Source organism: Oncorhynchus gorbuscha, linkage group LG09 (genome assembly GCF_021184085.1).
Source record: "Oncorhynchus gorbuscha isolate QuinsamMale2020 ecotype Even-year linkage group LG09, OgorEven_v1.0, whole genome shotgun sequence".
In the NCBI taxonomy this organism is placed as follows: Eukaryota; Metazoa; Chordata; class Actinopteri; order Salmoniformes; family Salmonidae; genus Oncorhynchus; species Oncorhynchus gorbuscha.
The window spans coordinates 2,713,744-2,727,961 of NC_060181.1; the positions used below are offsets into that span (position 1 = coordinate 2,713,744).

Below are 14,218 nucleotides of genomic sequence, written 5' to 3' on the forward strand. Positions count from 1 at the left end.
TTTACACTAAGTGAGATTTTATCCTTAATCAGTCTATTGTGTTAAAACTCTTCTGACATGTTAAGCTCTTAGAGCCATGTCTCAATCAGATCCGAATCAGGAAACTAAGTGGAAGTATTATTTATTATTATTATTATTAACCCTGATTCTAGGGAGAGTTTGTTAAATAATTGTGTTTCTGAAAGGCTTATATGACCGGAGGTAATTGAATGAACCTGTAACCCTGGCAAATCATCCAGCACTTTAACTGAGTCCTTCCCTTCCTTATCGCCGGGGTGAAAGTAAAAGGACGAAAGAGTAGATCATGTGATCTGTCTAGAAAAACTTGATGGAGTGTTTGAAAAAGGCTGGAGGTATTTGACACAGTGATATTCTTTGTGACGAGTAACGGCGTTACCTAGACATTTAGATCCAGGATTATCCTAAAATTACCTAAAATCCTACAGAGTTACCTAGACATTTAGATCCAGGATTATCCTAAAATTACCTAAAATCCTACAAAGTTACCTAGACATTTAGATCCAGGATTATCCTAAAATTACCTAAAATCCTACAAAGTTACCTAGACATTTAGATCCAGGATTATCCTAAAATTACCTAAAATCCTACAAAGTTACCTAGACATTTAGATCCAGGATTATCCTAAAATTACCTAAAATCCTACAGAGTTACCTAGACATTTAGGTCCAGGACCATCCTTATTAAATGACCTAAAATCCTCAGTGTGTTGGCGCTGTATTCATCCTCCTCTGTGTGTGACAAGCCCCCTGAATGGTGCTGGTGTTGGTGAGCCGTCAGACCTGTTGCCAACCTCTGCTGAGCAGCACTCCATCTCACCTTGTTGAGTATGTGCTAGGTACATTATCATGCTGAGAACACTGGCTCTCCACTGGTTTTCCTCTCCAGGGTTGGGTTCATTTAGGGACCTTCCCCCAGCCAGAGGCCTGTGGTGCTGTTGTCAATGAACAGCATTCCTCTCCAGGGTTGGGTTCATTTAGGGACCCTCCCCAGCCAGAGGCCTGTGGTGCTGTTGTCAATGAACAGCATTCCTCTCCAGGGTTGGGTTCATTTAGGGACCTTCCCCCAGCCAGAGGCCTGTGGTGCTTTAGTCAATGAACAGCATTCCTCTCCAGGGCTGGGTTCATTTAGGGACCTTCCCCCAGCCAGAGGCCTGTGGTGCTGTTGTCAATGAACAGCATTCCTCTCCAGGGTTGGGTTCATTTAGGGACCTCCCCAGCCAGAGGCCTGTGGTGCTGTAGTCAATGAACAGCATTCCTCTCCAGGGTTGGGTTCATTTAGGGACCTCCCCAGCCAGAGGCCTGTGGTGCTGTTGTCAATGAAAAGCATTCCTCTCCAGGGCTGGGTTCATTTAGGGACCTTCCCCCAGCCAGAGGCCTGTGGTGCTGTTGTCAATGAACAGCATTCCTCTCCTGGGTTGGGTTCATTTAGGGACCCTCCCCAGCCAGAGGCCTGTGGTGCTGTTGTCAATGAACAGCATTCCTCTCCAGGGTTGGGTTAATTTAGGGACCCTCCCCAGCCAGAGGCCTGTGGTGCTGTTGTCAATGAACAGCATTCCTCTCCAGGGTTGGGTTCATTTAGGGACCTTCCCCCAGCCAGAGGCCTGTGGTGCTGTAGTCAATGAACAGCATTCTAATGTAGGTGTTCCTTTTGTCCAGGTGGGAAAGGGCAGTGTGGAGTGCAATAGAGATTGCGTCATCTGTGGATCTGTTGGGGCGGTACGCATATTGGATTGGGTCTAGGGTTTCTGAGATAATGGTGTTGATGTGAGCCAGGACCAGCCTTTCAAAGCATTTCATGCTACATATGTGAGTGCTACAGGGCAATAGCCATTTAGGCAGGTTACTTTTGCATTCTTGGACACAGGGGTTATGGTGGTTTGCTTGAAACATGTAGGTATTACATACTGGGTCAGGGAGAGGATGAAAATGTCAGTGAAGACCAGCTGGTCAGTGCATGTTCTGAGTACATGTGCTGGTTGCCCTGCGGCCTTGTGAATGTTAACCTGTTTAAAGGGCTTACTCACATCAGTGATCAAACAGACGTCCAGAATGGCTGGTGCTGTCATCTATGGTTCAGTGTTGCTTGCCTCGGAAGTAAGCATAGAAGGCATTTAGCTCATCTGGTCGGCTCACGTCACTGGGCAGCTCACGGCTGGGTTTCCCTTTCTACACCATGATAGTTTGCAAGACCTGCCACATCCGTCGAGTGCCAGCACAAGTGTAGTAGGATTCAAGTTAGATTTTTGTCCTGTATTGATTCTTTGCCTGTTTGATGGTTCGTCAAAGGCTGTAGCAGTATTTATTATAATTCAGATTAGTCTCCTGTTCCTTGAAAGCAGCAGCTCAAGCCTTTAGATCAGTGTGGATGAATCCCAGAACATATTCCAGCCTGTGCTAGCGAAACAGTCCTGTAGCTTAGCAACCGTGTCATCTGACCAGTTCTGTATTGAGCATATCACTGGTACTTCCTGTTTGAGATTTTTGCTTGTAAACGCAGGAATCAGGAGGATGAAGTAATGGTCAGACTTTGCCAAATGGAGGATGAGGGAGAGCTTTGTATGAGTCTCTGTGTGTGGAGTAAAGGTAGTCTAAAATCAGCTTCGATCTCCAGCCCATCAGACTGTTAATTAAACAATCTCCACTAGCCGGCCTCTACCTTTTTCCCATCTCCAGCATCCACTAGCCGACCTCTTCCTTTTCCCATCTCCAGCCCATCAGAATGTTAGACAGTCTCCACTAGCCGGCCTCTTCCTTTTCCCATCTCCAGGCTCCACTAGCCGGCCTCTACCTTTTCCCATCTCCAGCCTCCACTAGCCGACCTCTTCCTTTTCCCATCTCCAGTCTCCACTAGCCGGCCTCTTCCTTTTCCCATCTCCAGGCTCCACTAGCCGGCCTCTTCCTTTTCCCATCTCCAGTCTCTACGAGCCGACCTCTTCCTTTTCCCATCTCCAGTCTCCACTAGCCGGCCTCTACCTTTTCCCATCTCCAGTCTCCTAGCCGACCTATTCCTTTTCCCATCTCCAGTCTCCACTAGCCGACCTCTTCCTTTTCCCATTTCCAGTCTCCACTAGCCGGCCTCTTCCTTTCCCCATCTCCAGTCTCTACGAGCCGACCTCTTCCTTTTCCCATCTCCAGTCTCCATTAGCCGGCCTCTACCTTTTCCCATCTCCAGTCTCTATGAGCCGACCTCTTCCTTTTCCCATCTCCAGTCTCTACTAGCCGACCTATTCCTTTTCCCATCTCCAGTCTCTACTAGCCGACCTCTTCCTTTTCCCATCTTCAGTCTCTACTAGCCGACCTCTTCCTTTTCCCATCTCCAGTCTCCACTAGCCGGCCTCTTCCTTTTCCCATCTCCAGCCCATCAGACTGTTAAACAGTCTCCACTAGCCGGCCTCTTCCTTTTCCCATCTCCAGTCTCCTAGCCGACCTCTTCCTTTTCCCATCTCCAGTCTCCACTAGCCGGCCTCTTCCTTTTCCCATCTCCAGGCTCCACTAGCCGGCCTCTTCCTTTTCCCATCTCCAGGCTCTACGAGCCGACCTCTTCCTTTTCCCATCTCCAGCCTCCACGAGCCGACCTCTTCCTTTTCCCATCTCCAGCCCATTAGACTGTTAAACAGTCTCCACTAGCCGGCCTCTTCCTTTTCCCATCTCCAGGCTCCACTAGCCGGCCTCTTCCTTTTCCCATCTCCAGTCTCTACGAGCCGACCTCTTCCTTTTCCCATCTCCAGTCTCCACTAGCCGGCCTCTACCTTTTCCCATCTCCAGTCTCCTAGCCGACCTATTCCTTTTCCCATCTCCAGTCTCCACTAGCCGACCTCTTCCTTTTCCCATTTCCAGTCTCCACTAGCCGGCCTCTTCCTTTCCCCATCTCCAGTCTCTACGAGCCGACCTCTTCCTTTTCCCATCTCCAGTCTCCATTAGCCGGCCTCTACCTTTTCCCATCTCCAGTCTCTATGAGCCGACCTCTTCCTTTTCCCATCTCCAGTCTCTACTAGCCGACCTATTCCTTTTCCCATCTCCAGTCTCTACTAGCCGACCTCTTCCTTTTCCCATCTTCAGTCTCTACTAGCCGACCTCTTCCTTTTCCCATCTCCAGTCTCCACTAGCCGGCCTCTTCCTTTTCCCATCTCCAGCCCATCAGACTGTTAAACAGTCTCCACTAGCCGGCCTCTTCCTTTTCCCATCTCCAGTCTCTACTAGCCGACCTCTTCCTTTTCCCATCTCCAGTCTCTACTAGCCGACCTCTTCCTTTTCCCATCTCCAGTCTCTACTAGCCGACCTCTTCCTTTTCCCATCTTCAGTCTCTACTAGCCGACCTCTTCCTTTTCCCATCTCCAGTCTCCACTAGCCGGCCTCTTCCTTTTCCCATGTCTAGCCCATCAGACTGTTAAACAGTCTCCACTAGCCGGCCGCTTCCTTTTCCCATCTCCAGTCTCTATGAGCCGACCTCTTCCTTTTCCCATCTCCAGTCTCCACTAGCCGACCTCTACCTTTTCCCATCTCCAGTCTCCACTAGCCGGCCTCTTCCTTTTCCCCACTCCAGTCTCTACTAGCCGACCTCTTCATTTTCCCATATCCAGTCTCTACAAGCTGGCGTCTTCCTTTTCCCATCTCCAGTCTCCTAGCCGACCTCTTCCTTTTCCCATCTCCAGTCTCCACTAGCCGGCCTCTTCCTTTTCCCATCTCCAGGCTCCACTAGCCGGCCTCTTCCTTTTCCCATCTCCAGGCTCTACGAGCCGACCTCTTCCTTTTCCCATCTCCAGCCTCCACGAGCCGACCTCTTCCTTTTCCCATCTCCAGCCCATTAGACTGTTAAACAGTCTCCACTAGCCGACCTCTTCCTTTTCCCATCTCCAGGCTCCACTAGCCGGCCTCTTCCTTTTCCCATCTCCAGTCTCTACGAGCCGACCTCTTCCTTTTCCCATCTCCAGTCTCTACTAGCCGACCTCTTCCTTTTCCCATCTCCAGCCCATCAGACTGTTAAACAGTCTCCACTAGCCGGCCTCTTCCTTTTCCCATCTCCAGTCTCTACTAGCCGACCTCTTCCTTTTCCCATCTCCAGTCTCTACTAGCCGACCTCTTCCTTTTCCCATCTTCAGTCTCTACTAGCCGACCTCTTCCTTTTCCCATCTCCAGTCTCCACTAGCCGGCCTCTTCCTTTTCCCATCTCCAGCCCATCAGACTGTTAAACAGTCTCCACTAGCCAGCCTCTTCCTTTTCCCATCTCCAGTCTCTATGAGCCGACCTCTTCCTTTTCCCATCTCCAGTCTCCACTAGCCGACCTCTACCTTTTCCCATCTCCAGTCTCCACTAGCCGGCCTCTTCCTTTTCCCCACTCCAGTCTCTACTAGCCGACCTCTTCCTTTTCCCATCTCCAGTCTCTACTAGCCGACCTCTTCCTTTTCCCATCTCCAGCCCATCAGACTGTTAAACAGTCTCCACTAGCCGGCCTCTTCCTTTTCCCATCTCCAGTCTCTACTAGCCGACCTCTTCCTTTTCCCATCTCCAGTCTCTACTAGCCGACCTCTTCCTTTTCCCATCTTCAGTCTCTACTAGCCGACCTCTTCCTTTTCCCATCTCCAGTCTCCACTAGCCGGCCTCTTCCTTTTCCCATCTCCAGCCCATCAGACTGTTAAACAGTCTCCACTAGCCAGCCTCTTCCTTTTCCCATCTCCAGTCTCTATGAGCCGACCTCTTCCTTTTCCCATCTCCAGTCTCCACTAGCCGACCTCTACCTTTTCCCATCTCCAGTCTCCACTAGCCGGCCTCTTCCTTTTCCCCACTCCAGTCTCTACTAGCCGACCTCTTCCTTTTCCCATCTCCAGTCTCTACTAGCCGACCTCTTCCTTTTCCCATCTCCAGCCCATCAGACTGTTAAACAGTCTCCACTAGCCGGCCTCTTCCTTTTCCCATCTCCAGTCTCTACTAGCCGACCTCTTCCTTTTCCCATCTTCAGTCTCTACTAGCCGACCTCTTCCTTTTCCCATCTCCAGTCTCCACTAGCCGGCCTCTTCCTTTTCCCATCTCCAGCCCATCAGACTGTTAAACAGTCTCCACTAGCCAGCCTCTTCCTTTTCCCATCTCCAGTCTCTATGAGCCGACCTCTTCCTTTTCCCATCTCCAGTCTCCACTAGCCGACCTCTACCTTTTCCCATCTCCAGTCTCCACTAGCCGGCCTCTTCCTTTTCCCCACTCCAGTCTCTACTAGCCGACCTCTTCATTTTCCCATATCCAGTCTCTACAAGCTGGCCTCTTACTTTTCCCATCTCCAGTCTCTACTAGCCGACCTCTTCCTTTTCCCATCTCCAGCCCATCAGACTGTTAAACAGTCTACACTAGCCGGCCTCTTCCTTTTCCCATCTCCAGTCTCTACTAGCCGACCTCTTCCTTTTCCCATCTCCAGTCTCTACTAGCCGGCCTCTTCCTTTTCCCATCTCCAGCCCATCAGACTGTTAAACAGTCTCCACTAGCCGGCCTCTTTCTTTTCCCATCTCCAGTCTCTACTAGCCGGCCTCTTCCTTTTCCCCATCTCCGGCCCATCAGACTGTTAAACAGTCTCCACTAGCCGACCTCTTCCTTTTCACATCTCCAGTCTCTACTAGCTGACCTCTTCCTTTTCCCATCTGCAGCCCATCAGACTGTTAAAAAGTCTCCACTAGCCGGCCTCTTCCTTTTCCTATCTCCAGTCTCCTAGCCGACCTCTACCTTTTCCCATCTCCAGTCTCTACTAGCCGGCCTCTTCCTTTTCCCAACTCCAGGCTCCACTAGCCGGCCTCTTCCTTTTCCCATGTCCAGCCCATCAGACAAACAGTCTCCACTAGCCGACCTCTTCCTTTTCCCATCTCCAGCCCATCAGACTGTTAAACAGTCTCCACTTGCCGGCCGCTTCCTTTTCCCATCTCCAGTCTCTACTAGCCGACCTCTTCCTTTTCCCATCTCCAGTCTCTACTAGCCGACCTCTTCCTTTTCCCATCTCCAGTCTCTACTAGCCGACCTCTTCCTTTTCCCATCTCCAGCCCATCAGACTGTTAAACAGTCTCCACTAGCCGACCTCTTCCTTTTCCCATCTCCAGTCTCTACTAGCCGGTCTCTTCCTTTCCCCATCTCCAGCCCATCAGAATGTTAAACAGTCTCCACTAGCCAGCCTCTTCCTTTTCCCATCTCCAGTCTCTACTAGCCGGCCTCTTCCTTTTCCCATCTCCAGCCAATCAGACTGTTAAACAGTCTCCACTAGCCGACCTCTTCCTTTTCCCCATCTCCAGCCCATCAGACTGTTAAACAGTCTCCACTAGCCGGCCTCTTCCTTTTCCCATCTCCAGTCTCTACTAGCCGACCTCTTCCTTTTCCCATCTCCAGTCTCTACTAGCCGGCCTCTTCCTTTTCCCATCTCCAGCCCATCAGACTGTTAAACAGTCTCCACTAGCCGACCTCTTCCTTTTCACATCTCCAGTCTCTACTAACTGACCTGTTCCTTTTCCCATCTGCAGCCCATCAGACTGTTAAAAAGTCTCCACTAGCCGGCCTCTTCCTTTTCCCATCTCCAGTCTCCTAGCCGACCTCTACCTTTTCCCATCTCCAGTCTCTACTAGCCGGCCTCTTCCTTTTCCCATCTCCAGGCTCCACTAGCCGGCCTCTTCCTTTTCCCATCTCCAGCCCATCAGACAAACAGTCTCCACTTGCCGACCTCTTCCTTTTCCCATCTCCAGCCCATCAGACTGTTAAACAGTCTCCACTTGCCGGCCGCTTCCTTTTCCCATCTCCAGTCTCTACTAGCTGACCTCTTCCTTTTCCCATCTCCAGCCCATCAGACTGTTAAACAGTCTCCACTAGCCGGCCTCTTCCTTTTCCCATCTTCAGTCTCTACTAGCCGACCTCTTCCTTTTCCCATCTCCAGTCTCCACTAGCCGGCCTCTTCCTTTTCCCATCTCCAGCCCATCAGACTGTTAAACAGTCTCCACTAGCCGGCCTCTTCCTTTTCCCATCTCCAGTCTCTACTAGCCGGCCTCTTCCTTTTGCCATCTCCAGTCTCTACTAGCCGACTTCTTCCTTTTCCCATCTCCAGTCTCCTAGCCGGCCTCTTCCTTTTCCCACCTCCAGTCTCTACTAGCCGACCTCTTCCTTTTCCCATCTCCAGCCCATCAGATTGTTAAACAGTCTCCACTAGCCGGCCTCCGCCAAGTACCCTGACCTGAACCGTAACCACTTTTCTAGCCGGCTTCCACCCGGTACTCTACCCTGCACCTTAGAGACTGCTGTCCTATGCACATAGAGTCATGGAACACTGGTCACTTTAATCCTGTTTACATACTGTTTTACCGATTTTATATGTATATACTGTATTCTAGTCATGGCTCATACTTGTTGGTATTACGAAGCTGTTGGAGCTAGAAACACAAGCATTTATCTGCACCTACAATAACATCTGCAAATATGTGTACGCTTTGATTTGATTTGAACTGACTTAATCTGGGTCTGGAAAACGCGCCCTATGTGTTGACAGTTCTGGTCCGTTCCCTCTCCCAGTCTCCATGCCCAGGGGTTCAGTGGTACCGCTGGTCGCACCAGTAGTCTGACCCAGCATGGGACCCAGTTCAGCACCAAGGACCGAGACAACGATCGCTGCTCCTGCAAGTGTGCTCAGATGTCTTCTGGAGGTATTCAGATCCCTGTTTCATCTTTCCCTACTTTCTATCTTCTCACTTCCTGTTTCATCTTTCTCTTTTTCCCTACTTTCTATCTTTCCTCTCACTTCCTGTTTCATCTTTCTCTCTTTCCCTACGTTCTATCTATCTTTCCTCTCACTTTATTTTCATCACTTCCTGTTTCATCCTCATGTAAAGTAGTACCCAAACCACTGTGGCCCTCTCTCTTCCTGACACCTGACCTCTAACCCGTGACCTCTCCCCTCTCCACTAGGTTGGGGGTTTGAGGCGTGTGGTCCCTCTGCCCTTTCTCTCTTCCTGACCCCTGACCTCTAATCCCTGACCTCTCCCCTCTCCACTATGTTGGTGGTTTGAGGCGTGTGGTCCCTCTACCCTTTCTCTCTTCCTGACCCCTGACCTCTAATCCCTGACCTCTTACCTCTCCACTAGGTTGGTGGTTTGAGGCATGTGGTCCCTCCAACCTGAACGGTATCTTCTACGCTGGCGTCTCCAACGTGGTCCGTTACAACGGCATCAAGTGGTACTACTGGAAGGGCGCCAACCTCATGGCGACCATGACGACCATGATGGTTCGACCCGCAGGCTTCTGAGGGATAACAGCTGCGATAGCTGATGATTTCAAAGGGGAAGCGACTGATGACATCACCCTGACTGAATAAATTACTGACAGATGAGCGAATAATGAAGTTTGACAGAAATTTGGAATACGATATTTGAGTGGCGATTTTAGAAATGTTTGATTGATGGACATTTTCAAAGGTTTTTTTTTCTCCAAAAATGTATTCTGTTGGCCTCCTGAGCGGTGCAGTGGTCTAAGGCACTGCGTCGCTGTGCTTGCCGTGCCACTAGAGATTCTGGGGTCGAGTCCAGTCTCTGTCGGAGCCGGCCCGCGACTGGGAGACCCATGGGGCGGCTTGCAATTGGCCTAGCGTCGTCCGGGTTAGGGGAGGGTCTGGGATGTCCTTGTCCCATCGCGCTCTAGCGACTCCCGTGGCGGGCCGGGTGCAGTGCACGCTGACACGGCCGCCAGGTGTACGGTGTTTCCTCCGACACATTGATGCAGCTGGTTTCCGTGTTATTGGGCGTTGTGTCAAGAAGCAGTGAGGCTTGTTCGGGTTGTGTATCAGAGGAAGCACGGCTCCCGACCTTCACCTCTCCTGAGTCCGTACAGGAGTTGCAGCGATGAGACAAGACTGTAACTACCAATTGGTTACCATGAAATTAGAGAGAAAAAGGGGTATTAACATTTAAAAAAAAAATTTAAAACATGTATTCTGTTTTAGAGATTTTTCCCACCAAAATGGCACAACATAAACATGTGTTTTCTAATGTAACTGTACATACTAGACTTAGACTTCAGAAATGATTCCCTTGACTTATTCCACATTTTGTTGTTGACACAGCCTGAATTCTGAATGGATTAAATATATTTTTTCTCAACCATCTATGTACACACCATAATGACAGAGTGAAAATTATGTTTTTAGAAATTGTAGCAATTAAAAAAAAAAAAAAATAAAAAAAAACATATCTTATTTACATAAGTATTCACACCTCTAAGTCAATACTTTGTAGAAGCACCTTTGACATCAATTACAGCTGTCAGTCTTTCTGGAGAAGTCTTTAAGAGCTTTCACTGTCATCTTGGTAAGCTACTCCAGTGTATATTGGCCTTATGTTTTAGGTTACTGTCCTGCTGAAAGGTGAATATGTCTCCCAGTATCTGGGGGAAAGCAGACTGAAACAGGTTTTCTTCTAAGATTCTGCCTGTGCTTAGCTCCATTCCATTTTTTTTGTCCTAAAAAACTCCCCAGTTCTTAAAGATTACAAGCATACCCATAACATGATGCAGCCAAAACTATGCTTGAAAATATGGAGAGTGGTACTCAGTAATGTGTTGTATTGGATTTGCCCCAAACACAACACTTTGTATTCAGGACAAACAGTTAATTGTATTGTCACACCCCTTCTCTAAGGGTACTACAGAGGTCAGAACAGACCCCTTCTCTAAGCGTACTACAGAGGTCAGAACAGACCCCTTCTCTAAGGGTACTACAGAGGTCAGAACAGACCCCTTCTCTAAGGGTACTACAGACGTCAGAACAGACCTCTTCTCTAAGGGTACTACAGAGGTCAGAACAGACCCCTTCTCTAAGGGTACTACAGAGGTCAGAACAGACCCCTTCTCTAAGGGTACTACAGAGGTCAGAACAGACCTCTTCTCTAAGGGTACTACAGAGGTCAGAACAGACCTCTTCTCTAAGGGTACTACAGAGGTCAGAACAGACCCCTTCTCTAAGGGTACTACAACCCTTCTCTAAGGGTACTACACCCCTTCTCTAAGGGTACTACACCCCTTCTCTAAGGGTACTACAGAGGACAGAACAGAGCCCTTCTCTCAGGGTACTTACTCTCTCCTCTCCTCTCCTCTCCTCTCCTCTCCTCTCCTCTCCTCTCCTCTCCTCTCCTCTCCTCTCCTCTCCTCTCCTCTCCTCTCCTCTCCTCTCCTCTCCTCTCCTCTCCTCTCCTCTCCTCTCCTCTCCTCTCCTCTCCTCTCCTCTCCTCTCCTCTCCTCTCCTACTCCCAGGGGTATGGATATCTATGTGGCTGTAGTGTAATGTCAATAACATGGTGTCTTCATATTATATAGTGGGTCATTATGTGTCAATAACATAGTGTCTTCATATTATATAGTGGGGCATTATGTGTCAATAGCATGGTGTCTTCATATTATATAGTGGGGCATTATGTGTCAATAACATGGTGTCTTCATATTATATAGTGGGGCATTATGTGTCAATAACATGGTTTCTTCATATTATATAGTGGGGCATTATGTGTCAATAACATGGTGTCTTCATATTATATAGTGGGGCATTATGTGTCAATAACATGGTGTCTTCATATTATATAGTGGGGCATTTTGTGTCAATAACATGGTGTCTTCATATTATATAGTGGGGCATTATGTGTCAATAACATGGTCTCTTCATATTATATAGTGGGGCATTATGTGTCAATAACATGGTGTCTTCATATTATATAGTGGGGCATTATGTGTCAATAACATGGTGTCTTCATATTATATAGTGGGGCATTTTGTGTCAATAACATGGCATCTTAGCAGATGCTTTTATCCAAGACATCTTACAGTCAGCCGTGCGTTTCAGGGAAACGACACAAAGCTGATTTGAGTCTTATTATTTGGTCGCATCACTGAACGATTCCATTACAATGATAACCAATACACTAAATGGAATTATATATTATTCCATCATAAACAAATTACTTCACAGTTGTTGTTGTGGTTAGAGACTCCAGGCTTCTGGAGTCAGACTGGCGATGTGTCCTAAATGGTACCCTATTCCCTATTCCCTGTTCCCTATTCCCTATTCCCTATTCCCTGTTCCCTGTTCCCTATTCCCTATTCCCTGTTCACAGTTCCCTATTCCCTGTTCCCTGTTCCCTATTCCCTGTTCACAGTTCCCTGTTCCCTGTTCCCTGTTCCCTGTTCCCTGTTCCCTGTTCGCTGTTCCCTCTTCCCTGTTTCCTGTTCCCTATTCCCTATTCCCTGTTCCCTGTTCCCTGTTCCCTATTCCCTATTCCCTGTTCCCTATTCCCTGTTCACAGTTCCCTGTTCACAGTTCCCTGTTCCCTATTCCCTATTCCCTGTTCCCTATTCCCTGTTCCCTATTCCTTATTCCCTATTCCCTGTTCCCTGTTCCCTGTTCCCTATTCCCTGTTCCCTATTCCCTGTTCACAGTTCCCTGTTCGCAGTTCCATGTTCCCTATTCCCTATTCCCTGTTCCCTATTCCCTATTCCCTATTCCCTGTTCACAGTTCCCTGTTCCCTGTTCCCTATTCCCTGTATACTATTCCCTATTCCCTGTATACTATTCCCTATTCCCTATTCCCTGTATACTATTCCCTATTCCCTGTATACTATTCCCTATTCCCTATTCCCTGTATACTATTCCCTATTCCCTGTTCCCTATTCCCTGTTCACAGTTCCCTGTTCCCTATTCCCTATTCCCTATTCCCTGTTCCCTATTCCCTGTTCCCTGTTCCCTATTCCCTGTTCCCTGTTCCCTATTCCCTATTCAGGGTTCCATAGGGCTGTGGTCAAATATAGTGCACGACAGAGGGAAGAGAGTATATATGGTCCCTACTGCCAGCTGTGATTTAGCACACTATTAGCAAGTGTGTAGGAGGGATGTCCAGGACAATAAAACATGTAGTGAGAGATATCACACACACACACACACACACACACACACACACACACACACACACACACACACACACACACACACACACACACACACACACACACACACACACACACACACACACACACACACACACACACACACACACACACACACACACACACACACACACACAGTGCTCTGAGCTAAGCAGGCTTATTGCAGCCTTGATGAGTGATGGATGGCAGCACAGTGTGTGTTTATGTGTGTGTGAGTATCCATGTATTAGGTTGTGCCAGGGTATCCATGGAGTAGGTTAAGCCCGGGTATCCATGGATTAGGTTGTGCCAGGGTATCCATGGATTAGGTTGTGCCATGGTATCCATGGAGTAGGTTGTGCCAGGGTATCCATGGATTAGGTTGTGCCATGGTATCCATGGAGTAGGTTGTGCCCGGGTATCCATGGAGTAGGTTGTGCCAGGGTATCCATGGAGTAGGTTGTGCCTGGGTATCCATGGAGTAGGTTGTGCCAGGCTATCCATGGAGTAGGTTGTGCCCAGGTATCCATGGAGTAGGTTGTGCCAGGGTATCCATGGAGTAGGTTGTGCCATGGAATCCATGGAGTAGGTTGTGCCAGGGTATCATTGGAGTAGGTTGTGCCCGGGTATCAATGGAGTAGGTTGTGCCAGGGTATCCACGGAGTAGGTTGTGCCCGGGTATCCATGGAGTAGGTTGTGCCAGGGTATCCATGGAGTAGATTGTGCCAGGGTATCATTGGAGTAGGTTGTGCCCGGATATCCATGGAGTAGGTTGTGCCAGGGTATCATTGGAGTAGGTTGTGCCAGGGTATCCATGGAGTAAGTTGTGCCCGGGAGTATCCATGGAGTAGGTTGTGCCAGGGTATCATTGGAGTAGGTTGTGCCCGGGTATCCATGGAGTAGGTTGTGCCCGGGTATCCATGGAGTAGGTTGTGCCTGGGTATCCATGGAGTAAGTTGTGCCCGGGAGTATCCATGGATTAGGTTGTGCCAGGGTATCCATGGAGTAGGTTATGCCAGGGTATCCATGGAGTAGGTTGTGCCTGGGTATCCATGGAGTAGGTTGTGCCCGGGTATCCATGGAGTAGGTTGTGCCCAGGTATCATTGGAGTAGGTTATGCCCGGGAGTATCCATGGAGTAAGTTGTGCCTGGGTATCCATGGAGTAGGTTGTGCCCGGATATCCATGGAGTAGGTTGTGCCAGGGTATCATTGGAGTAGGTTGTGCCAGGGTATCCATGGAGTAAGTTGTGCCCGGGAGTATCCATGGAGTAGGTTGTGCCAGGGTATC

General features: G+C 49.0%; 1 protein-coding gene across 1 annotated transcript in view; it reads left to right on the forward strand.

Moving 5' to 3' along the window:
- Nucleotides 1-10,183, forward strand: part of LOC124042643 (angiopoietin-2-like) — an 87,197-nt gene extending 77,014 nt beyond the window's left edge. Inside the window, exons 8-9 of the mRNA XM_046360719.1 lie at nt 8,544-8,674; nt 9,113-10,183. Of these exons, the coding sequence (XP_046216675.1) occupies nt 8,544-8,674; nt 9,113-9,273 (292 nt within the window). The 3' untranslated portion in view covers nt 9,274-10,183. The remainder of the gene's footprint in view (nt 1-8,543; nt 8,675-9,112) is intronic.
- The last annotated feature ends 4,035 nt before the right edge of the window (nt 10,184-14,218 follow it).